This window comes from Canis lupus, chromosome 34, assembly GCF_011100685.1.
Source record: "Canis lupus familiaris isolate Mischka breed German Shepherd chromosome 34, alternate assembly UU_Cfam_GSD_1.0, whole genome shotgun sequence".
Taxonomy (NCBI): Eukaryota; Metazoa; Chordata; class Mammalia; order Carnivora; family Canidae; genus Canis; species Canis lupus.
In genome coordinates this window covers 32,952,823-32,979,574 of record NC_049255.1, presented here as the reverse complement: position 1 = coordinate 32,979,574, position 26,752 = coordinate 32,952,823, and the positions used below count along the sequence as shown (strand labels likewise).

At 37.1% G+C, this 26,752-nt stretch overlaps 1 protein-coding gene across 3 annotated transcripts; it reads right to left on the bottom strand.

The window, feature by feature from the left end:
• LOC102151275 lies at positions 1-24,429 on the bottom strand. 3 transcript variants are annotated; one of them, XM_038583815.1, is made up of 8 exons: positions 24,284-24,429; positions 16,973-17,114; positions 13,833-13,923; positions 9,205-9,323; positions 6,677-6,819; positions 3,502-3,699; positions 1,504-1,568; positions 4-279 (listed from the first exon to the last, which is right to left on the bottom strand). In XM_038583815.1, the coding sequence occupies exons 1-7, from the start codon at positions 24,292-24,294 to the stop codon at positions 1,517-1,519; spliced, it is 756 nt and encodes a 251-aa protein (XP_038439743.1). In that variant the 5' UTR covers positions 24,295-24,429; the 3' UTR covers positions 4-279; positions 1,504-1,516. The 3 variants fall into 3 exon arrangements, with proteins under 3 accessions (XP_038439742.1, XP_038439741.1, XP_038439743.1); XM_038583814.1 differs by lacking the exon at positions 1,504-1,568 and having other exon boundaries at positions 1-279; positions 6,677-6,798; XM_038583813.1 differs by lacking the exon at positions 1,504-1,568 and having other exon boundaries at positions 2-279.
• Between the last annotated feature and the right edge of the window lie 2,323 nt (positions 24,430-26,752).

Below are 26,752 nucleotides of genomic sequence, written 5' to 3'. Positions count from 1 at the left end.
TACTGATGGGGTATAGAATTAAAAAAAAACTGGAGGTCACTAGTTTAAAAGAAATCAATATATAAATATATATAATATATATGGTAAGCAACAATATTTAGTTACGCATCTCCTGTATTTGTTAGCTTTTAGAGAACGGTGATTGCTTGCTTTCTACATAGATTGCATTAGGACACAATACATATTTTTGAAAAAATATTGGTTTCTGGTGGTGAAGAATCTTCTGGTAGCTTCAGGATTCCATCCAGCATTTTTAAGTTTGGCAAACAGGAAAACACTCTAAAGCAAAAGTTAAAAAATAAATAAATAAATAAAAATAACCATACTGAACAAAAGCATTGTCTTTCACTACTCTCTTAATGAATGAGTGGACTTGGCCTATTGTTATAAGAAAGACGAGTGACTATCATTTTGCTCTGGTTTTTTTTGTAATCTTTGTAGCAGGGTTATAATAAAATACTATTTATGTTCATTGAGCTGATCTCTCTGCTGTAGCTTGCCCTTTCAGGGAGCTATTCTATAGTTCAGATCGTAAGTATAGATCAGAGAAGTGGGACTGCTCAGGGAGCTATTCTATAGTTCAGATCGTAAGTATAGATCAGAGAAGTGGGACTGCGTACAATCTGTTTTTATAAGGGAAGTTCAGTTTTTACAAAGTTCTATAATAGAAAAAAAAATGAAGGAACTTAGCCAACCAACCATGAGAGAAAGAATGACATCATGATATATATGCACATTATAAAGGTAAAAGTTTTTTAAAAAGGAAAAAGTAAGGAAAAAACATGTTGTTTAATGACAGTTAAGGAAGAATTCAGGCTGTGAGGTATGAGAAGGGGTGGGAAATATTCTTGTGCTGAAGTATTTTCTCTTGACAGAGAGCATTTTTGAAAATCACATTTCAAATTTACACAGTTACATCCAGGTTCAGGAAGGTGTCCTGCACATCAACCCTGTTAAACAGTAGTCAAATACCTAGCAGTCTTATAAAGCAGTGTTTCCTTTCAAGTGGACAGCTTTCCTAGATCTGGGAGTTCTGTGGGCTCATACTGGAGAAGACACATAGCCCTGGGATTTGCCTCAGATGGAAAATACTGAAACCTGTCAGTAGACATGACATGTCAACCAATGGTGGTGTTGACCTCCTTAGATGCTCTCATTGGCCACAGAATTTTCTCAACACTAAATGCTTCCTGCATTTATCTTATTTAATCCTTACTTTATCTTATTTAATCCTCACACCAATACTGTCCGGTTGGTTTTTATCCCCCATTTTAAGTCACTTATCCAAGATCATAAAGCCTGTAGGTGACAGTGCAAAGATAAAAATCTAAGTCTTCCGGCCCTAATGTTCAGACTTAGCTGACAGGAAACCCTAGCTGCTACTTCTTTTCAAAAAGTCAGACTGTGGTGAACTCAGATCACATGGACTTCCAAAGAATAGTAGAAGAGTTTGCCTGTGGGTGTCCCAGGAAATGGGGCTGCCTTCTACCTACTGGGACTTACACTATGAGCTTTATCAGTAATTTTTTTTTTCTCTTTTGAACTGTGCTTTCTTCTTATTGGAGGATCTGAAACAAAGGAGGAAGGGAAAGACAGTCACAACTCTAGGTGACAATGATCAAGAAAATCTTATCCTTAAAGAATTCTGATCATGATGTCGAGATACCCAGGGACAGGATGAATGCTGTTATGATCCGCAAAGTGTGGATTTTGGCTAGGCGACTGAACACAAACTTGGGTGAACTTGGGATTTCAGTTTAGTTCCTCAGCAGAAGTAGATACTCAAATCCTTTCCTCATACTGTGAAATGACCACATCTTTTCGTTTAAAGTAACCCTGTAATTTTAAACTTCTGTTTAAAGTAACCAAGTCAATACAACCTGGCTTTTTATAGCTTGAATGCCAGGCCGTATCCACCTTGGACTCAATCCAATAGAGTTACTGTTAGAAAATAGAAGAACCTCATTATATCCCTCATTCTCACATAACTCTATACCACATCATAAATTTTGAAGACAGATTTATAGTGAGACCTCAGGGCATATCAGATTTCAGACAGTTAATCTTAATTCTATTGTTGTAAGTCACCCTCTGAAGGGAGGCAAGTAACTGATTTGGGATCAAAATAAAATCCCACTTATAAATTAACAAAACTAAAATGTAATACTAATAAATTGTCTTTATGACTGGAAATGTGCCTTTTTTATGAATGAGGTTGAAATGTCCAGCTAAACCTCCTCTGACTGAAGGAAATATAATTTTAAACCTCAAAATGTTATTATGGTTAAATATTAGTTCAATTTTAAAGCAACTGTGCTGCTAGTTTTCACTTACGTAAAAGCAATTTGAGAATTTATTATCACAAAACATGAATTTTGCCTGAAGTCTACAGTCATGAGGGAGACAACGGCAGTAATAAGATTTATGTAGGAACAACAGAGATTAGGATTTTTATTTCGACAATTTTTTGTTGTACATCAGGGGTCGAAGAGGCTAATATTACATAGGCCTCTGGAATATGGTTGTTGTAATGGGAAAATGGCAGTTTGAGAAAGGAAGGTAGTGAGAAATATGTCTTTTATGGAAGTTGAATGTAGATGAAGGACGTAATCATAGACAGGATATGCACCTAGAGATGATCTAAGCCTTTGTATGACTGATTCAAACTGAGATGTGAGTTGATTTGTTATCTGGGGGCAAATACAAGTTCTAGAACTCAGTAGCTTGGTTTTACCCTTCAAATTCCCACTAGTGGCGCTGGGAATTAGCTAGGGAGAAATACATGGGCATCGAATTTTCTGCATACTCCAAGGTGTACATTGCATTATTATCATGAGGAATGTTCCAGTAGTGACAGTGGAATAAAATGGTTTATTCCTCACATGTTTTCAAGGACTTTCAACCACTGGGGTAGATCGAATCAATGACTTCTTTGTAACCTCTTAATGGTGCACTTGTGGCCCAAAGGAGTGAAAATAAAACCAGAAAATAGGAATGTCTGGGTGGCTCAGTTGGAAATGCATCTGACTCTCAATTTCAGCTCAGTTCATGATCTCAGGGTCATGAGATGGGGCTCTGCACCAGGCTCTGTGCTGGGCGTGGAGCCTGCTTGGGATTCTCTCTCTTTTTCTCTCCTCCGCCCCTGCTCACCTTTGCTCTCTCTCAAAACAAACAAACAAACAAAGAATAAACAATTTATAAAACTCTCGTATGGACCACGTAGGACTTGAAAGTCTAAAATGAAGCATCTTTTATTTGTCAAATCACACTATGAGAGAAGCCTAAAATTTTAAAGCAGTCATAAATTAACTGAGAGGAGTGTACTAAAGATTTTTTTTTTAAAGATCAGTTTAAAATTCTTTAGGTGAGATCAGAAGCATGATATGTTCGAAATGTAGTAGGTAAGACAAATATTTGCCAAGCGAATTTAAGCTTGAGGGAACAGCTATTCAAAGCATAACATTCAATGAAGAACATCCACCAAGATGTTTGGGGCCTTACCGTTTCCGGTAATTTTGGTGAAACTCACAAGGGTTCCTCTTGAGCGTAAGGGATTCCAGTGGAGTGCTCCATAAACTGGAGAGCCCGGTCAGAGACTCAATGTGGTTTTCAGCCAAGGACAAATGCTGTATCTGAGGTATCTTTGGCAATTGTTTGAAAGATGTGAGATGGTTTTTGTTCATATTTAAAACTCTGCATCTGAATAAAAAATATAAACACCTTGTCAATTGTCTCCTGAAGAGGATGGTTAACTACCAAATCTTGCATAGGACTAGACCATACCCCCTCATCTAGACAATAACCCCTCAAAAGAGTGACAGTGATGTTTTCTACAACTGTGTTTTGTCAGAGAAGAGAAATATTTGTATGAAAATATTAAGAGAAAATAAGCAGGATCTATGAAACTGTAAGTTTGTTGACTACAGAAATCTGCTTTCTTTTCCAGTGTAGACACTCGGTACCTGGCATGATGGTCCGTGGTGGATTCTCAGTATGTCTCAAATGAAAGGGTGAATGGCTGCATAGAATCTCAGAAATATTGTTGTTCACGCAGACACATAACAACTTGTGAAACAAGTATTGCCTCCAAGTAGTGAGATCAGTTACCTTTTTTCTATTTTTTCATACTCAAATTCTATATTGAAAAAATAGCACTTTAAATCAGGAAAGAAAAAAGCCTTTTATATATAAAAGTAAACTAAAAGGTATCCTTAGGAGGAGAAATGTGTGTTGCACACTTAGGTTGAATACATTTTCCTGACATATCATGCTTCTCAATATTTTTGCCTTAAAGCTGTAATTGTATAAGGCCATGCAAATAGAGGAAATCATTCAAATCTATCACTGACACCTTGCCTCAAGGAAAAATTCCTTTATGTATAAGTTGGGATTTCATACCATGAGAGAAATGCAGAGAACTTATTTATGGCCTTGTATCCCACAAAGACACTTAGTAAATAATGATTGCTAATGGTAAAAATGATATTAAATAGAGAGTTTCCACATAACGGTATTAGAAAAATTTCATTTGAACTCCCCCACCCCAATTGAATTGCAATTTTTCACATCTATTCTTTTCATTTCCTCATTTGCTTCCACTGTCTCTCCATATGGATATTTTACAGTCCTCATCATACATCTGGTAACTTTGGGTTTTTACTCTTTTCCAGGTTACAACATAATCTTTTAGGAGCACTAGCACCATGACGATTTCTAAATGAAAACCCAGCCTTGGCAGTTCCTGTCTCTCTGCCCCTCTCTCTGTCCTCCTGTGAAATCTGCCCTTGTCTGCCAGTCATTCTCTCATTTTCCATGTACATCCCTCTCAGGCTCTGAGATTTACTCTATGACAGATCCCCAGTCAGCAGGATGTTAGGGGTGAAGAGCAGCAACCCAAGTGTGGTGTTCCCTCTACAGCACAAGGAAGGAGGCTGTGAATATACAATACATCAACTCCTTTTTTCTCCCTTGACACACTGATTTGGCAGTTGTAAAAATTTGGATTGCAATTACATAATTTGATATCATATATATCCTATTTCTAAAGAAAGAAAAGCCAAAAGAAAACATCTAGAGAACGCAAAGCCTGGGGCAAGTGTTTTCTTTAATGATTGTGGGTTTTTTCTCTCTCTCTCTTTCTTACATAAGATAGCAAAGATTTGGAGATTTATTGATCTGGATCAGATCAAGTACAGATACTCCAAGTAAATGATCTCCTAGTTCAGTATTTCTAAAGTATGCTTTGTGATTATTAAACATTTGTTTGTTGTATGTGTATTTATATGTATTAAAAATATAATTAATGTATCACTTTTACAACCCTCCAAAGAGCCTGGCAAAAACAAGACAAAAAAACGGCAACAACAAACAGAAAAAAAAAAAAAAAAAAAACCCTGAATAAATCAGTATCAACTGCCAGTGACTTTTATTTATAGTAGGGATATTAAGTTTCTTTTGAGAATTTTTCTTCAGGTACTTTAAAATTTGTTATTTAAAAAGAATATAAGTAGGGGTGCCTGGCTGGCTCAGTTGCTAGAGATGTGACTCTTAATCAAGGGGTTGTGAGTTCAAGGCCCATGTTGAGTGTAGAGATTACTCAGAACATAAGTAAGACCAAATGCTATGCAGGTCTATCTAAAGTTTCAAAGGGACTTTGGGAATGCCTGAAGACATCCAGGCACATTTCAAATTCTGACATTTCCTCCATCTCCTGTTTCCCTCCCCTGTGTGGCTCTGATGGTCTTTTTGTGACCCTGTCTCAGTCCATCTCCAGCTCAGAGATGTATCTTAACGAGTTCTAGGATTTACCCTTCCTTCTTGTGGCTGCTTGATTTCCTTCATCCCCTATTTCCCTTCACCCCACTTATTTATTGTACCTGGTGAAGCACACAGCAGCTCTCTACAAAAAAGAGTTCTTAAGCAATCTGGAGCAAAAAAGGCAAATTATTTTTAACGTCAGGAGTTTAGGATCCTTGGAAAACCAAAGAGTCCATATCTTTTTAAAAACTTTTAGTTTGTTTCTGTCACTATTCTCAGTGGCCACCCTCACCCTTCCATTAGAATAGGGCTCTGAAACCAAAGCTCTTGTCGACTACCTGTAGGGTCTCTCCTCAAAGGTGCTCAAAAAATATGGATGACTCACTAAAAATTTCTATGTTACAACAGTAGCATTTACATAATGTAATTGCATTTCCAGTGTGCAATACAAGGGATATGGCAGGCTTTTCTGCTGATATGATCCTATGATTACAAATTACTCCTCTAAAAATTGATGATGATATTAATTTGGAAAGGAATAGATATTTTGTAAAGATTTACTTATTTATTTGAGAGAGAGAGCAGGGATAGGGGAGAGAGAAAGAGAAAGAGAGAGAGAGAATCTTAAGCAAGATTCCATGCTGGAGCTGCATGTGGGGCTCAATCTTATCACCCTGAGATCATGACCGGAGCTGAAATCAAGAGTCGGACACTTAACCACCTAAGTCACCCAGACACCCCTAAAGTGTGGCATTTTGATGTAGAAATTTCCCTTTTTGCCTTGCCCAGGTATCATGTAGCACTATTGCCTTTAAGACCTAACCATATGGCCACAGTAGGTACAGACGATAGTCACATATGCCCAAATAGCAAATATTTGACTTTAACTTAGTAACTAGACATGCTAAAGAGCAGGTACCTTGGCAATCTTATGGCACTTAAGTCCACCAATGAATTATCCACTAACCAGAGGGTTTCGACTCGAATTAGTCTTCTAAGAATCCTGTGAAAATTTGCAACTTGATAAGGGTTCCCCAAATCCTGAAATGAAAGGTTCAAATTCTGAAGGGAAAAATAAATAAAAAAAAGAAAAAAAAGCAAATTCGTTGTCAACCTTTAAAAATAGTTATTAATTTAAAATATGTTAATATGTTATGTAAGCCAGTAGTTTTCACCTTTTTTTGGTGTGCCCTCTAAAACTTTCACACATCCAAACACAATTATGAGGCAGAGATTCGTTCTCAAGGTAGGGTTGTTGAAGATCCTGACTGATCCTGATTAGAATTACATACAAGGTTAGAGGTAGGGAAGGCAGGATCCTAAAACTGATTCTGAAATTTTCTAGGGGTAAAGAGTGGAAGGAATAAAATTCTGTTTTAGAATTACTCATTTAAATTATTATCTTTAGCCTCCTTGGAAATACTCAGAAATCACATTTAAAAAGACTTCATCTCCCATGCTAACTTGTCTTTTGCATGTTATGTAAATTATTGTTGTCCCCCCCCCCAATTTTATCCTGAAAGGAAGTAAAAATGACACCTAAAACATAATAAAAAGATTTCAAAGTAAGACACAATCATTCAAAAGATGGAAGCTATTATTTTGTTTTAAGGTAGCTAGGGATACAAACATAAAAACAACTTTACCATATTTAACAGATATGGATACTTTATTTTTGCTTTTAACATCAGGCAGCTTTGATATAAAGGAAACTAAAGCCACATTTAGTGGTAACACTGCCCTTGTAAACTCTATTCCTAAAAGTCAACTTATTTTATTGCCACAATGTTGCCATCAGTTTTTGCCAATAAAATTAATGAATAAAATGGCAACCCTTTTAAAAAAGTTTGAATCAAAATAGTTTACTATTTTAAAGAAATACAAATATATCTTTAAAAAAACATCAGTAAGATCTTAATATTTTTAGACATTAAACTTAAACTTCGGTTCTTTAAATTCCATTTTTCCAAAGCTATAAAAGGTCTTAATTTTGAAATAAAACTTAAGAAATGACAAGAGATCATATCTAGAAATGACAAGAGATCATATCTATCTCTATATTGAATGTCACCTCCTCAGAGAGGCTTTTTTTTTGACCACTGTGTTCCAATTACATTTTCTATGATAGAATTTATTTAGCCATTCTCTCAGAGTGCAGTTATCTCAAGGCCAATTAAATTTTCTATAATTTATTAGGAAGGCTACACTGGCCTTTACAATATATCCATAGTTTAAATGGCAGCTATAAAGAAAGAATGCATATGTACACTGAAATGATTACCTCTAAAGATAGTTTTGGGAGTGGAGGTCAAAGTTTCAGATATATCGTTTAAATTTTTTAAACAAATAGGTATATGGTTTAATTTTTAAGAGTAGAATGTATCCATCCATTATATATGAGAATTTTACATTATTTTTAAAAAGAAAAGAAAGCAGGGAAACAATATTCTATTTTTATATCTCCTGCTCCCAAGATGTATAACCTCTGGCAAATCATTTCTTTGGGACTTCCCTTTCCTTTTTGAAAGGAAGGGGTTTAGACCAGACCCTCCCTGAAGCTCCTTCCCACCTCCTAATTTCATCATCCTATAACCTATAAGGTCAGTCTGAGAAGCAGAAGAGCCATCAAGAGGCCCCAGTGAGCAGGATTTAAACTCAGTCTTATTTCTGGAAGACTTCTTAAATTCTTCACATACAATCTGATTACTCCAAAAACAAAACAAAACAAAACAAAACAAAACAAAAACAAAAACAAAAACAAAAAACCCAAACATATTGGCATCCCGCTCTGTTGCAAATAAGTTGATTTGCTCTTTCATTGCTGCCAACACATCCTTCCCAGGTACACCTGCAATTCTCTGCCTAACATGATTCCATCCAGCAGGAATCAGGGGCTTGAGGAATTGCAGCCCCATCGCTCTGTGTGCTTGGGCTGACCAGTCGCAGAGATTCTTTCAATGCTAGGGGCTCCATCAGCTGGGTCATTTCCAGCACCAACAAATCACAGCTCCTATTTTTCACTGGTAACAAGTTTTATTTGTTCCTGGATAGTTCTGTTCAGACCAGCCTGGCTGCTCCAGCTGATCAAAATTTTAGCCTTAATGTGTCATTCAAGGAATTCCAGATTGCATCATTAACTCCTTGACAAGAACTATTGTCCAGCGTTTGACACTTACTATTATCAAAAAGGAACAATTTCATTCTCAAGTCTTTTAAACTTTTCCAAAGTTCAGCAATGTTAGGATAAGATACAGGTTAGAAAATAAGCAACATGTCATGATGAAGAAGAGGTGAACAGAAGATGGAGAAGCCCAAACCACTAGGTTTGGAGAAAACAAGGAGTTTTGTTATTTATGCTGGCAATTGCCCTTAGAAAGAGGGGCTGGGAGGTGTCATAACTAAATCATTGCAAAAAAGTGACTTTTTTCCTGTCTTTTAAGCTCTCACCGTGCAGTCCTCCCAGTTTTCTTGTAGCCATGTTTCCCATTTGTTTTTTTCAAGGACTCTTTTCTGAGCAGGCCAGGTACACTCCTCCTGTCTGAAGAGCAACTCTTCTGTGGAGGGTCCTGGGCAAAAATCACAAGGTGAGATCTTGGAAGTAGGTTTAGGGCACCAGGACTGACATCTTTGCTGGATATTTGGCCAGTTGTCTTAAACTTCTACTCAATAATCAGGATTGAGGAAAACATGAGTTGGCCCATATTATGCCCCAACAATGTGAGCAGTAAATAATAATTTTTAACCCTACATAAATGTTTCAAGCACATATAGGTTAAAAAAAATCAGCAATAGAGTGACGTTAGTCTTCATATATTTTTCTCTTCGGGGATATCATTTGTGACTTTCCTTCGGTCTCTCAACTCAATTAGCCACTTGATTCCATCACTTTTCCCCGTGAGAATCTCTCCCCCTCCTTTTCAATGTCTAGACCCTCATATCTTCCTACTTGAACTACAACTATTTCTCTTGGATCACCTCATTTGCAATCTCCTCTCCTTTGATACAAATGATACACATGGCCAGCCAGCTTTCCTAAAACACAGCTTTTTACCACACTCATGTGTTTAAATTTCTCACTGCCTACTGATTAGAGAGAGAAAATCCCCACTTGTCAAGCAAGGTTTTCCACAATCTTATCTCACTCTCCATTTCCAAACTCATTTCCCACTATTTCCCAACCCTGCTGGCCTCCAAATCAGGCTTGCACAAGATTTCCATGATTAGGGAAAGGATATCCTGTTTCCAGTCTGAGGTTGGGTGTTAGGTGATTGTGTGACTCCAGATGACTAATTTTAATTTTCTGAGCTTTAGTTTTCCATGTCTGCAAAAATATAAGGAAGACTAGAATCAAGGGCCCAACATGAGCTGAATATGATGAGAAATTATGTTTGTTTGAAGTTCATAATGCCTTATAAAAATACTGATTTCCAATTTCACTGGAATTTATTTCTCTCTTAGAAAGTACAGCTCTATTGTGATACCCAGGCAAACTTTGGTCTGTTGATTTAACTAGGCCCATGGCACCCATCCTAAACTCAGTGATTTCAATCCCCTCCCAACTCCAACATGACGTGTTTCTATGAGTCCTACCAGATACTATTTGTGCCCACTCCCCCTACTCCATTTTTCTGGAATGTGTCATTCTTAGTTCAGAGGTGAAAAGAAAGAGTTATACTAAAGAAGACGTTACTAAAGGCATCAGGAACAAACTTTGCTTTTGCGACAGTCTGGTCTGGACTCTGATGGGAGATAATGAGTCCATCTGTGAAGGATTTATGGAAGGCAATAAAAGAGTCCAATGTTTCATTATTTTGACACAAATATCAGTTCTTTCCTCAGATGCAGGTGGAAGCCAAGTTGCAACCTGAATTTTCAGGCATTTCTCTCATAATGAACTGTGCTGTTGCCACCCAGGAAATCAGGTAACCCTGAAGTACTCCAACCAGTTTACAAATAAGATATCCTTGTGTGAAGAAATCTTCTTCTTCATTGATTAGGCTGATTGGAATTAAAAGCCACAGAACTGGAAAAATTGGACAGTCGTCTAATTGTCTGGGTAGACCCTGGGCTCTATCATCTTTAATATGACCACTCCCAAATTTGATGGCTTGCGTTGTGCAATAGATAGCCCAGAGTTATTAAACTCTGCCCTTTATTGTTTGTTGAAGTCCTATCGATCTTCTACTCTTTCAATTATTTTTTTTTAAAGCAGCTTTCAAAGATTTCTTTGAAGTTGGAAGCCAAAGGTTACTTCCACTGTGAGGAGTTACATTAAATTGGATTCTTTCTTTTTAAAACTCAGACATGGTTGATAATTGAAGATCTATCTTAGCAATTGAGAACTACAGTCTGGAATATCTGACAGCCCTGGAATGTTGGATTTCACCTGCTATCTCTGAATTTGTTCTTTGTCCCCTCACTGGATTTGTAACTCAGCAGCAGTGACTGAATTAACTCGCTGAGGGATTTTCAAACAGAAGCATCTATAGTTTAAAAGAATTCCGCCAACAGTTGGCTCTTTTGCTTCATTTAATTGGGAGGAGTTAAGTCAGTCTTGATCTGGCCATCAGAGCCTTGGGAAATTGCTGTTTGTCACACGCCAGATAACCTTTCTTCTCTTAAGAACTCTTCCCAGGCATACAAACAGGGCAACTGAGATGACTGGAGTAGTTTTGATGGGTGTTTCTAAGCTGGAAGGAGGGTAATTATTATTAGAATGCTTTTGAGAGGCACTTGCTCTCCATCTCACACATGCACACACAAAATTTAAACAAAATGAAGGGCAACGAACAAGGGACATCTATTTTCTTCATGGTTCGAGGTGATGGGATTTTCCCTATGTTTTCCATCCCCTAGATCATGCTCCATTCCTTTTACAACTAGTCACTTGCGAGAGATTGGGTGGTGTTAATGGTCTATGGAAGGAAAATGTTCCGTATCTCTGCAGAGCGATGATGTCCTCTGCATGAATGGCCACTGTGGTCCTTATGTGGAATTGGTTTTGTTGACTGATGACCTCAGCACATGATCTGGTGCTTAAATCAGGGAAGGAGGTAGGCCATTGGTCTCTCTTTACACATACTTGTTTTCTGTTTGCTCCTACATTTTATTCCCGTCATCCCCCAATGTCTTCAGTTTGGCAGTTCTCTCTAAACCCATGCTCAGAATACAATTTCCTTTTGCCTCATTGTAGCACAGTCATCAACCACCACACATGCCCATACGCACACACACACAAATGCCAGCACCCTTAATTGTGTCAGTCTTTCCACTTTCTATTCACGTTTCTTCCCTCCAAACATCCTAAACAGGTGTTCTCATGGGATGCCCCTCAGATCATCTGCAACAGGATTTCATGATAATTTTACAAATGCATATTCTCAGGCCCCATTTCATCCTAATTACATCAGATTCTTTGAGTGTTAGGCCTGGAAAAGTGCATTTCCCATAAGCCTCTGGGTAATCTGCTCCCACACTAAAGTTTAAGAACCAGTGACCTCTGCCCACATTGGTTCCCAGTGTAGCCATCTCTTCCTCTTTGCCTGTGGACTTCTTACGCATGTGACATACGCGGTCTCTACTTCCTTTGGTGTCCTTTCTGCCTCGTTCCCCCATAATTTCTGGCTCTTTGAAAAATATACTCTCTCAGGTCCCCATCAGACAGCTTGAGTTTACCTGTAGTAGTACTACCTACTAATATTTTCGAAATAGGAGTCAGTGCTTAGCTGCAAACAGAGCTGACGTGTTTTACTCAACATTTCAGAAAATGATGCTATTTTAAATCTTCCTTTGTCAACTGATTTTGAGTGAAACAAGGAAGGCATTGTGTGGTAAAGTAATGCCACCGAGAGAGAGGGAAATGAGCAGGCAAATATATATAAAGCAACCTTTTTGAAATTAATATTACAATTGTACAATATACAGTATACCTGCAAGTCTGTAAATACAGATGGAAGATAGCCAAGGTATTTGATGTTTTATAAAGATTAAATACTCACTGCAGCTGGAATTATGTCTCATATTATTTTATCAGCTTTCAGAATATGCAAAAGAGATATGAGAAATGTATGATTCCTGTTCTTTTTTTAATATTTTATTTATTTATTCATGAGAGACACAGAGAAAGAAAGGCAGAGACACAGGCAGAGGGAGAAGCAGCCTCTATGCAGGGATCCTGATTTAGGACTCAATCCTGGGACTCCAGGATCATGCCCTGGGCTCAAGGCAGCGCTAAACCGCTGAGCCACCTGGGCTGCCCTGATTCCTGTTCTTATGTAATGTAGAATCTATTGAAAGGTACTTAAAAAATCAAACATTATATATATTAGGGGCTACAGATCACAAGTCTTCATACTGTCACACTAATGCACTTGTAAAATCTGATAGAATGAAAAGGAATAGTAAAACATTGGTGTATTCTACCAAACTTAAAACGCTTAATGAAAATATGAAATGAAACTATCTGGTCTATTTAGACTCCCATTTGGTGTTTTAAGAAGCAATGGTAGAATTAAGTCAGGTTAAAATTACTCATCGAAGTGACAGTGTCATTCATGTTCATAAAATATTGTAAATAAACTAAAATTCTAACAAAGATCATTGGTTAAATATATTTAATAATATCCATATGATGGAGAAATATGCAACCTTTAAAAACCGCATCCTGGATAATGTTTAATAGCATGGAAAAAATGCTCACGTTAACAAGATAAGTGGAAAAACTCAAGAACTAAAATCATTTGTACAATTTCATAAAGAAGTATATGTGTATACTTTTCAGAATAGACTAAATGGAAATAAAAGTCATGGTGGTTATGTCTGGATAGTTGAATTATAGGTTCTTTTTTGTTTATTTTTTCTGGTATTTAATGCTGAACATCTACTATTTATATTATCAGATAGTGAATGTGCTTTAAAGAGGCTTCTTCACGAACTATATCAATAATTCTATGGTCTTGAAATAGGAAATTTTTCTATCTCCAAGTAGTATCGTCCCCGCCACCCAAGTAATGTCTTTAATCCACAAATGAAATCTACTGAGAGCATGTACACAAATACACACACTTGTTCTTTACCTTCTCTTACTCTTGGGCAACGCAGTTGACTTCCTCGAATGTCCTGTTCTACCTCGTGCCAAGTGAGGTACTTAAATGAGTCTGATGGAAGCTTGAAAATAAGAGAAGAGAAACAGCATCTGGAAATACGTGACTCAGTTACTGTTATGTGTAAAAGTAATACAAATCATCAAACATTCAGCCAAGTTGAACTCCCAGTACCTAACAGTGTCCTCATAGAAGTCCGTTTAGTTCATTCTAAACTATGTATTCTTATTCAACTTGGCATCTCCAACACCTGGAAATGATTTATATTTGATGGTAAATGATGACAGAAATATGTATGTGTACCCGTTCGTGAATCCACTTTGCGCCACCTCTGATAAACCATCTTTTAATATTTACTGAATATATATTAGGGGCTACAGATCACAATTCTTCATACTGCCGCCCTAGTACACATATAAAATCTGATAGGCTGTAAAGGAATAGTAAAACATTGGGTTATTCCTACCAAATGTAGAATGCCTAGCAAAAATACAAAATGAAACTATCTGGTTGATTTAGATTGGGAAATCTCATTCCATTTTCCATTTTATAACGGTTCTAATTGTTGCAGGTTCTTTATTATATGGGTTCTCCAGCCTCTTTAACTTGTTCTGGTGGTGAAAGTTCTTCCTTTTGAGGCTACGCAGAAGGCACATGAGACTGCTATGCTAAGTGTTCATGACAGTTGTCATCTCCTTCCTAAGTCATACAATTACTGCTCAAAGATCATGGTTTACATATTATTAACTATCCAAGATGAACATATGATTCTCCTTGGGAAGAGTTCCAGTTTATTGACATTCCTCTTCAAATGTAGCCAGTATTGAATGAAATATTTCAGGTGGTCCTCTTCCTTGTTCTGGACAGTGTATCACTGACCAGAATATGTGCCAAAATCATATTTGGGACAGTTTTATATTGTTTACTATCATTGAGGTTGTAGTCAGTCAAAATTCCCTGTATATTATAGAGCTTATGATGGTTTCAAGGTTAACACAAACAAAAGGCATATTACTCGGAAAAGAACCTTATGCTAAATACACCACAGATTCAATCTTCTGTTAGCCATCGTCATACACATAAACAAACCCAGAATATTTGATATAGAAAAATGTCATTACAGTATTTGGAACAACTGCTTTCATCTCAGAGCAGCACTTCATATAGCTTCTGTTTCGCTTGAGCTGTAAATTTGTGTGACTAATACTAACATAAAAAACATTTCCACCACTGAATAAGCTTATGGGGCTCTGGATTAAACTAAGTTAAGCATTTCTCTCTGCTACAGGACTCCGCAGAGCCTTTATATGCTAATATACATTGTGAGTCTATATGCACAAAGTATTCCCCTGGACTTTTAAATCACAGAACCTTTTATTCTTAGAGCGGGACGTGGGTCTCAGGTATTTTTGTGAAGTCGAATTTGGAACATGCTGACTCAAAATAAGTTGAAAAGAGGTGGCTTTGTAATAATCATTTATTTTTGATTTTTGGTCTTCATTACTTTACTCACTGAATGACCATGGTGGTTCCAGTAAACATCTCAGTGTCTTTATTTAAAGAACAGAACTAATAACAAAAGCTCTCTACTTTATTAATAACAATATGAAAAAGCTAATTAATACTTGAGTAATTCTATGAGAAAATCTGAGGATTTGCTAACATGCTTTCAAGGAATTCACTCATTCTTCAGAAATATTCTTTAAAAAAACCAAGAAGCACAAATCTTGCATTTTTGAGAATGTGGTCCCTGGACTATTCTTGGTTGTTCAGCTCACATGCTTATGGAAGCTTTTTTCCTTCCAATGTGCTTTTAGATTTTTTTTGTCTTACTTCTATCATAGAATAAGACTTAGAAGTTAAATTCCCTGAAGTTGCCATACCCCATTGCCTTTTTGTGCTGTTTCATGATGACCTTACCAGGAAAAAAAAAAAAAAGAATCTAAGCTAAAGCTGTATTTGAAAAGAAAGTTTCCATTTTTGTTTAAAGATTTTATTTATTTATTTGAGAGAGAGCAAGAGAGCACAAGCAGAGGGAGGGGTGGGTGAGAGGGAGAAGCAGGCTCCCTGCACAGCAGGAAACCCTATGTGGGGCTCCATCTTAGGGTCCTGGGATCATGACCTGAACCAAAGGCAGACACTTAACTAGCTGAGCCACCCAGGCACCCCAATAGTTTCCATTTTTCAACTGACATCTAATTTTGTACAAAACCCTGTTTGCTTTTTAAAGGAGTTACGTGGTTGATTTTGCAATTTCTGACCTCATAGGAGAATGAGCCCTTGCATTTCTTTGTTTATATTTATGTAATGCGGTCAATATGCTGCAGTTGAGTGACTGTTCCTCCTCCCTAAAGGAATAGTGAATATCTGTGTCTTCCCTTTTCCTTTTTCTTTTTTAATCCTGATGGACCAAGTGATTAATTCATTGGATCTATAAATATTTCAAAGTTGGTATCTTTCATTTCATTTCATTTCATTTCATTTCATTTCATTTCATTTCATTTCATTCATTTATTCAAAAATATATACTGTACCCTGCTGTATATCAGGCACCAGGGATATAAAGTTAAATAAAATATGGTATTTGTACTTGAAAAACTCATTTTCTATAATTTGGGAGGCAAATATTTGAGTAACTCATCTCGATCCAATGGGATAGGTGGAACAACTATAAAGGAAAGAAAGGAAACACATATGGTTCCCCTGAAATGGGTTAGGGAAGAGTCTTGGAAATGGTGAGTTTGGAAGGAAAAAATTTTATCTTGTGGACAAAGGACATTCCAGAAAGAAGGGAGAGAAACCTTAGACTAGAGACAGAATTTGAACTCAGTGGGGGGAGAGGAAGGCATGCATTTCTGTTTTTGTGGTCACTCCCTTTTGTGTTCATCTCCACTTTTGTCTTCCTTCCTCCTCTCTAGCTTCTTTCCGTCTCCTTTCTGAGTTGGGACTTAGAGTATCAACCTTTCACACCTCCCCAGTTACACGGGTAGATTTAAGTTTATACACTTAACAAAAAAAAAAAAAGGTTCATTATAAGATAAAGGACATTTCATAAGCTTAGCATTAGGTAAAGAGCTAATTAAGAATAGTTACCAGAAAAAAAAAATATTTACCAGGGATGATATTCCAGAATCCAAACGTGGATGGAGTGTTCTGTTCCTTGACAATGCTGACCAAGCGTGTGACTCATTTGGGTCAGAGTAGTACGACGAACTAGACGGACAAATCTGACTGCTGGTGTTTTGACCCGAGGAGCTGAGGGAAAGAAAATGCTCAAAGTGTGTGTGGATCTCTTTTAAAATCTTTATGTGTAAATTCCTTTATATAGAGCAGCAATAGCAACACATTAGAAGGACCACCTTTTCCATTTAGAAGATAAATGATACCCCAGAAATTGACCTAGATCTCAGCAGGACTTTGACATCTTGTCACAGTCCTAAGCACATTTTTATGGCTAATAGTCACTTATGGCAAATTCTCCCCAAAGGTCAGGGGGTCTGTGTGGACCGCATGTTTTAGAAATGTGAATCGAGTGGTACCCACAACTGCATGTCTGTGTGGTACCATATGAATGAGGAGGTCAGCCCTCATATTGGGACATCATTCTTCCTGGAGCTAGGGCAGCAGATCTCTACAGGCAAGCATCTGCATCCTTAAACTCTCTCTTGGTTTCCCCATTATTTCTGGCCCTTACATTTTCCCTGAAATTTCCCCCCAACCTCTTCCATTTCTACAAATTGGTGGCAAATAAATTAAAAAGTCCGGTTCTTCAATCAGTTTTACTCACTTTGAAAGACTATTCAACCGTTTCTCTTAGCAACGGTCCAGTGCTTTCTGTGTGCCTGCTTTTATACCGCTGAGATATAAAATGCCTTTTCTGCTCTCCTGTAGTCATTCTCTGGTTTATTTTTCATTGTTTTTCTTGCACTTTTCCATATCTCTTCAGGAGTGGTTACAAGTTTCCCTTCCTGTAATTGGTGCTGTACATTATTTCGAGCCAATTTAAAAATAATGTCTAAATATGCTTTTTTTCATGTTAAGTAAAAGTAGACATCATATGTCTTTATTTCTGGCCTCTTTTTACTCTTGATAGATCATTCCTCAGGCTCCAAAAATCTTGAGACAACCTTCTATGTTTTATGGCACAATTATTATGCCTCTGCAGCAATTTTGCTTAAAAGAAACCACATGTCTCCTGTATATAAGTGTGCCTTCATAAAGTACAATATAGAAATGTCTTTTATTTTTCATGTATTAACTGGGCTGGCACAGGAGAAGAGCATAACCGCTACATCATATTCCAAAAATAGCATTACTGTGTCATTGATAAAAAGATAACTGTGCCCTCTTATCAAAGAGAAAATTATTCCTCCATCTGTAACTCAATAACAAATCAAGAACTTGGTCTTAATTATGTGAAAAAGTCAGAAAAGGTATATCTCTCATATCTTTCCCACTGGAAACAATTCATTGATCGTTAGATGCTGTTTCTTGAAATCCCCAAAGTGTGTCTTGCCACTGAGACAAATTAATAAACATTAGAAGAATAATAGCAAATTGTGTGATATTTATTATTCCTGAGGCAGGTATGTTCCGTGATCAATAACTGGAGTTTTGGCCAATAACCAGAAAGAGTTGGGAGAAAATAGAATGATATATCGAGATAAACAGAGATCTGACTTTGTTGGCTCTTTTGTCTTCATTAAAATATGCTAGCTTTTTCTGCCAAAATGAAATCAGGAAACTAGGATAATGGGTGTGGCTAAACCTTTGTCAGTGACTGTTATCTTCTTACTCTAAACTCTAGTGAAGGTTACACGGTGATAATAAAATAAGCTAGAGATCTCTCTCTCTCTCTTTTTTTTTAAACTTGCAGTATGAGAAATGGTCATAGTTTGCTATACAGTCTCTCCATAGAAGGCACAGGGGAAAAAAATAAAGCCACATAATTAATAATAATAATAATTTTTTAAGGAGTTGACAAGGGAAATCCAGTTGATTGGGGTTTTACTCTACTTTTCTTGTGTCATGCTACAGACTACAGGTGCCCTTTCAAGGTGAAATGAAGTTTAAAAATAACTGAAAATTATGTCGTCATCTTAGTTCACCTTAGATGATTTTGGGATTTAAACTTGGAGACCTCTTTATGCCATAATTAAAACTTGGTAACACAAGTAAATAAACTGCTAACCCCCCAATCTCTCTTTCTCTTTCTCTCTTTTCTTTTCCTTCCACTTCAGTAAACTGAAGTATGGTCAAGAGTTTCATCTATGGGCAGGTTATCTGAGAAGATTCTAACCAATAGATGACTAGTCGATGGTCTTTCAGCATGAAACCTCTCCTTTGGCTCACAAGTCCAATTTCTGTCCCTCACACCCTCATGTTGTTCTGTGCAGCACACCAGGGTGCAGCGTCTCAAGGGCACTGTGCTGGAATATCGTGGTAGAAACCACAGGGGCATTCTCTAAGTCTTCTTTGTTCTGTTACTTCTGTCCCCAATTTCAAATACAGTTTTTCTTTGGTCTGCTTTTTAGGGAGAAATCTCAGCAAAATAAGATAATTTCTGAATCTGTAGCTTAAAAAAGAAAGAAAAGGGGGCATCTTTCAGGTTATGCCACTAACTCAAATGTCTGCTTCATCTGCAGCTGTCTTGAAGCACACATCACTGAAGTCATGACCTACCAGTCCTAGGAATCTGAGCAACAGATACTGCAGGTACCTCCGCAAGACACTTGGCATCTCTAATGGACAGATCCTTTTCTTTAATATTCGGAAGATGATGTAGACTCTGATGGGTTTTTTTTGTCTGTTGTGTAACATCACTGCTGTGATGACAACTACCACTGTTACAGATGCAATGATATTGCAGTTAACATTTATTAAGCACTTTCAAGGGGCACCTGGTGGCTCAGTCGCTTGAGCATCAGACTCTTGGTTTCTGCTCAGGCCATGATCTCAAGGTCATGAGATCAATCACTGAGTTGGGCTCTGCATTCAGCGGGAATCTGCTTGGGACTCTCTCTCCCTCCCTCTCCTCCTCAAATAAATAAATAAATAAAATCCTTAAAAAAAAAAAAGCATGTGCTATATGCTGGGCATGGTAGCAAGAGCTTTCTTTATGTGGATTAATTCACTTATGCATCACAGTCACCAAATAAAGTGGTGATTATTTTGATGAATATTATCATTTTGCTTATATTTTGATAACATAATCAACATTATTATTTTATAGATGAAGAAGTTGAGGTATAGGGAGGTGGCAAACTTGTCCAAGACACGTTAGTAAATGACCGAGTGCTCTTAGCCACTGGGATTCAGTTTAGATTCATACAAGCTATTGTGATTCTTGAAATAACTGTAAAGCTCTATCATTATTAGGGTGCAGTTGTTATGAAGGAAAATCATTAATACTGATTTTCTCCTTCCGGTTGCTCCACTTAACTACATGTAAATAATTGCACTAGTTAATAGGACATGTAAATCTGAGCAGCTATTATTTACTGAAAACAAAAGTTCAGCCTTGAGTAGTAGAACCTATGGGGACGCCATTCCAGATAACATCAAGCTGTTTTTAAAACTCTCTCCTATTCTCCCCTCCACAAAAGAAAATAAAACCAGACACATGCAGTTTAGTTGGTATATTGGTTTACTCATTTTTAATCTTTCTGCCTGCAGTGAACAAACAGTTATCATAAATTACAAATCTAAACCTTTATGAAAGAGAAATTAATTTTATTAATGCCCCAATATAAAGCTGCCATGGAGAAGGTGCCACGGTTAAAACTGTACAGCATTTGTCAGCAGTGATTTATAGTGTCTTTAAAATAGATGGCATTATCAGAATTGGCCATCTATTCTTGGTTTTAAAAAGTGTAGAATGGCCAACAAGAAGGAATCAGGTGAGCTGAGACTGCTGGATAAAAAGCAACAATGATGTAACTTATCAATTCATGAGCACCTTTCATCAGAAGATTGCAGCGTCCTTTACAGTCACGAATGTATACACCTCATAAATCGTCGGCCACACTGGGCACTATCTGTTTAATTAAAGTGTCAAGTTGGTGATTATGGAACTTTGTAAGGGGAGCGAAGGAGGAAGTGGCGGATGGTCTAATTTCTGAGGAGAAGCTGAAGCTCTCGAGTCGAAAGACTGTTGGACACCCATCCTACAAAAGGCCAGGGGACTCCTTTCAGACACTTAGGGATGTCAGAATTGCATTTGTATGACTCAATTTCGAAGCATTCCATTTATGCTCATTGCTGCATCGTGCAAACTTTGTATTTGGGAAGGAAGGAAAGCACCTCAGTCTTATTGTTAAGTTAGCCAAGGTCACTTTTCCCCAATCTTCAAATTCACCCCCTCTCTCTCCACAAAATATTAGGTTCTAAAATCTTATGGGATCTTGCTAAGACCAGGCACTTCTGAAGTAAATGCTAGAAAAAAATTCCATGGACTCTAGAGCATTAATTCTTGATGAAAGGAGAATATTATTCTAATTAATCTAGTCTTTCTTATTTCTTTGGCCATTCTTTATTTTTATTTTTTAATTTTTTTTTGAATACAGAATCCCTGTGCTCTCTCTGCCTGTATTTTACTCATTTGTAATATGGGAATGATTGTACATATCTGCATAGTAGAGATGATAACGAGATAATAGAAATACTCTGAATGGAGTGCTCATAAAGTCAGGAGGAAATCTGATATTATAATGTGTTCATCTGAAATGGCAGGTCAAGTATACCAGGTCTTTAAATTTCTGATGGCTCTAAATGAAGCTCCTGAAACTAAACTCATTAATTGAGTAAACAATAATATACCAATAAAATGTACGGGTAGAAAATTTTTCCCTTCTTTTCTTCTAGGTTCTTTGGCTGGTCTTATAGTTAATTTGACATAAGACAGATTAAGAGGAGAAAAACAATTTAATTTCATATGTACAGTTGCCCGTGAAAATATGGAACTCAAAGTGACCAAATTAGACTAAGAAATAGCAAATTTTTGAAGAATTGACAAGTCAAAGAAGTTTGGGCTTGGAGTAGTAAATATTTGTTTATACACCCTCCTTGGCCCTAACTTCCCAGTCTCTGGTGATTACAATGCCTTCCGCCCTCCTGCTACAGGGAAGATACCTTCACATGGGAGATTTATTTCCTGCTTTCAGGAAGACAAAGGAGGATCAGAGTGTCCTTCTTACACCAGCTGTTTCTCAACAAATTTTATTCAAAATAATCATTATCCCAAAGCAGCATATTTTGGGTGGTATATTTTTCTCCCCTTCAGCATTGTTCCCCAAAAAATGTGTTTTACAGATATTCCAGAAGCATTTCAGGACCCACAACCTGGAATCTTAACTGATTTGAACAAATTATTTAGATTGTTGATTCTAAAACCATATAACAATACATTCTGATAAAAGCACAACTAGAGTTATTTCTCTTCTTCTGTCTGAATAAGTCAGATTTAAAATTTATGTGAACTTAGTGTCTTTGAATTTTGCAGTTTTATACAGGATGCATTTTCATCCTGTTCTTCAGCTCCATGAATATTCTTATAAACACAAATAGGCTCCCAAATTAAAGTACAACAAAGGCGAAAGAACAAATATCTACCAAACTTCTCCAGAGGGAAAGCTTGTAAACCTCAATAACCAGTAGTGGGTTCACTGACTGACACTCATAGAAGCATAGATATAGTAAAATGCCAGAGCAATGAAGAGAAAGAGATTGAGAATCTCTTGTATCCCCTCTACAAGATGATATTTAGAAATTTTGAGAACTTTATTGTAGCCACACATGTAGCTGCTACTTAAAAGGTTTTCAATGCTTGAAGAATGTTTTACTACACCATGTGCTGCTATAATAGAGAATTCAACACATACAACCCTACAGGAGAGAAGAATAGAGACACTACAGGATAATAAGGGATTGAGGTAGATCTTGTGACCAGGGATAAAACTATAAAAAACCTAAATGAAAATGAGTGTATATGAGGAAGGTAGTGTGAATAGTTCTCTTGTTTCATGATGTGCAGAAATGTGATTGAACAAACACTAGCACTGAGAATTTTTTGCTTTTGCTTTCTCTCTCTCAGCCTTCCTTCCTTCCTTCTTCCTTCCAAATTTAAAGATTAAAATTTGAATTGTAGTTTGGGCATCACTAGTTACACTGTGTCTAAAATTATTCTAGAGATATTTACTCATTTAAAAATAGTAATGCTGATCATAAATACCACGTAATCTAGAGCTCACAAATAAATCTCTGATAGTGTGTATCAAAGGGTGTTAGCAAGTGGGGGGAAATAAAGTATATATGTCTTCACAGAACTTCTTACCCATTTAAGAACCATTTCATATGTCCATTTCTCCAAATTATGACACAGTTTTTAACATTAAAATCAACAACATCGAGGCATTGTTTGAGATATCCACAGCTTGCTGACCAAAATGGAACTTTGGTAAGGGAACTGCTTCAGTCTATAAACCCCACACCTAAACATGATTCCTCTCTTAGCTGTGGGCAGTAAATGGAAGCTATCCATAAATTCCACACACTCATATGAAACCACAATGTACATAATCCTGAAAATTAAAGGCGCAAATGTCATTTTTTGAAAGATGAAAGCCAAATAACACACCAACATAAAGACAAAAAAAATTCAGGGCGCCTGGGTGGCTCAGTGGTTGAGCCTCTGCCGTTGGCTCTGGTGATGGTCTTGGGTTCCTGGGATCGAGTCCCATATCAGGCTCCCTGTGGAGAGCCTGCTTCTCCCTCTGCCTATGTCTCTGCTCTCTCTCTATGTCTCTCATGAATAAATAAATAATATATATATATTTTTAAATAGACAAAAAAAATTCAAGAAACTTGCAAACCCTCTAATTGTATGTTATCTAATAATTGGAATGTTTTGGGAAACACTTATGAAAAGCTATAAAATTTAAAAGTGAGGAAACAAGGATTGGGTTTTGGCTTCTTATTCTGATTTTGGGCTTTATTGAGCTAGTAAAAGTCCTGTTTTTGTCATAGTAACTTCATTTAAACTTAGTTTATAGATATTAACTAATATTAACTAATGACTAACAAATGTTAACTAGCAGCTGTCTACTTTTGATTTTCTTGCCTTTCTCCTAAATTCACACATGCTCTCCCAAAAAGCCCTGGGTGCCTATAGACATACCATTGCTAATACAGTTATGGCCACTTCTCTCTCTGTCACAGTGATCAATTGAATTGCATTTGTAACTAGTTGCATGGTCGTAGGAGAGAGGGTGACAGTGAAGTTTGCTTCTCTCTCAAAGCAATCATCATCAGTAATACAGGTTGCATGACTTTTTATTTTCAAATGAAATTTAATCCAGGAACCCTATCTAGGTTTGTTTTCTCTCAAGTAATGTCTAAGGTTACTTTTAGCATTTCATCTTTCTTACCTTTCGGACATGTCTGGCTGGTACAGAAAGTTCCTGTGGCCTTCATAAAGCTATTTTTCCAAAGACATTTTTCATCATGTTCCTAGGAGGGATATGAGAGCTGTCCACCAAGAATCTGCTGCCTCTTTTGGGGGTCTTCCATATATTCACTGTGACCAAGGAAACAAGCTGTTACCTAGCAACCTGGCCTTTTAGAAGGTATTGTTACCAACCTCTTAGAGCTCATCAAAGGGATTCTTGTGCTACTGGAGCAGGATAACAGTGAGCATTGTTTCCAGGGAGTTGTCTACACTGTGGTATAAGGGAACCTGGACGACGGAAACAATGACAGCAGAGGGTACAAACCTCTATGGATCCCTGAAAACTTGGCTGTCTTCAGTTCCATTATTTCTTGAATTGTTTGCATCTGGCTTGGGTTTAGCCGAAGTGGTATGTGTGCAAAATATCCCTCCGTATTTGGTTTCTTGCTTCTCTTCTGTAGTTTCAGAACTAGCAGAAGGCGCAAAAGGGAAGTTAGCTAACTCCTGCTTGAACCTTGCTCAGATAAAAATTCCTTCGAATCGAAGACACGGAATTTTGCCTCGTAAAGCACACAAGAGAATAATAGATTTTTATTTCAAAGCAAATGTTTGTGATTTGTCTCAGAAAAAGGAGAGAATATTACATGATATCGCATATCCATTGATTGGTCCAACAAGGTTTTTTTAGTGCGCCTTCTACGTGTAGTAGAGAGCACTGGGAATTTTTAACTTCATGAGCTGATAAAAGTTCTCTGAACCTGTAGCTAGCATGTCTCCTGTCCCCCAAAGAGAAAAATGTTAGCTGTGTTTTTGAAGACTGAGAATTTGATGTTGGCCAAAAGCACAGTAAACACTTCCAGAGTCTTTCCTGCTTCAGAGAACAAGACATTTAGGAAATGATTTTATTCAAAACTTTGTTTCAAAAGAAGATACTTGGCATGTCTTGGAAAAAGCATCATGTTTACCTTTTCATTCCCTTTTTTCATGCAGCAGTAACCCATCCATAGACTGAAAATGTTTCCGTAATCTTATGAATGTGTTTCACATCAAAAGAGCGAAAACATATTCTCCGCATTAAGTTTCTGTTAGAACTTCAATTTTACATTCCAAATGCTTTAGGCTCAAACCTAACATAACAACCTTCCAAGTTAAAAAATATATATAATTTAACATATTGGATGAAGATCCAGAAATTAATTCGTTTCTATCCAAGCTAGCATAGTTTTTAAGGAACTATCAAATGTCTAAAATATTACATCTCAATTTTCTGCATTTTTTTTCCATGAGGGGGCGCCTTTTCTAAGCATCTCTGGAATTTCCCCAAGTCCAAACATTGTAGACCAATATTATCCAAAAATGAATTAAGATAAGTAAATCACAACTGGTCTTAATTTATCTTTTTAGCTTCATAGCCCATAACTATTACTGGTTCTTCCACTGCCCCAGGCAAAAACTATGTAATACTCCAATGGTTCATTTCTGACTCTGTCAGAATCCCTGAATCCTTTCTCTCCCCAGTATCCCAGATGATTCTCATACCATCTCTTCTCTCTTCTACCTCATGATTTCAGACCCATTCTTATTCTCACTGGAACAATCACAAAAGAATTTCCACCAGGTACTATCACCCATTTATCCACTAATTCACATTTACCTGCCCATTTGTTCTGCTTTCCTTACCAGTTATAATTTATAATTTATAATTACCAGTTATAATTTATTAGGGCTTCTGTCTTCCTTCATGAACTGTTCCCTATCCTTTCATCTTTACTGAAGGCCATTGATCCAGACACTCTTCTTCTATATTACTAATTTGTCCTCTCTACTAAATAATTCCCACAAAGATACAAACTTTATATAAAATATATAAATATAAATTTTTACCATATGAAAAAAACAAAAAAACATTCTTTGGCCCACTTCTCCCTTCAGCTTCCATTCCATTGCTTTCCATCCGTCACAGCATGTGGGAAAATGCTTGCTGTATCCAGTTCTCCTCTTGGTCTCTCCTGAGCTCATTTGAGTAAGCTTTTCACTCCACTACTGCACTGAAACTACATTTGGCAAGGTCACAAAGGTCTTCCACGTAGAGAAATTCAATGTTTCAAATGCAGTGGATGGATCAAGGGAATGAGGACTAGGAGCTGGCCATTGAATTGCACTCTCTTCTCTGGAGCACTCTCTTCATTTGGCTTTTAGGACTTCATACTCCACCAGTTTTCTTTCTATTTTATAATCACCTTTGCTGTTCCCTAATCCTCCCCCCACCAATCTCTTGACATCAGCGTGCCTAGAGCTAGTCCTAAGACCATTTCTCTCTTAACTCACTCCATTAATGATCTTATCCAGTCTCATGGCTTTAAAAACCATCTATATGCTAATGAGTCCAAAATTTATAACTCTATCCTAGGCCCCTCTCTCTGTCCTGAATCCCAGGCTCATATATTCA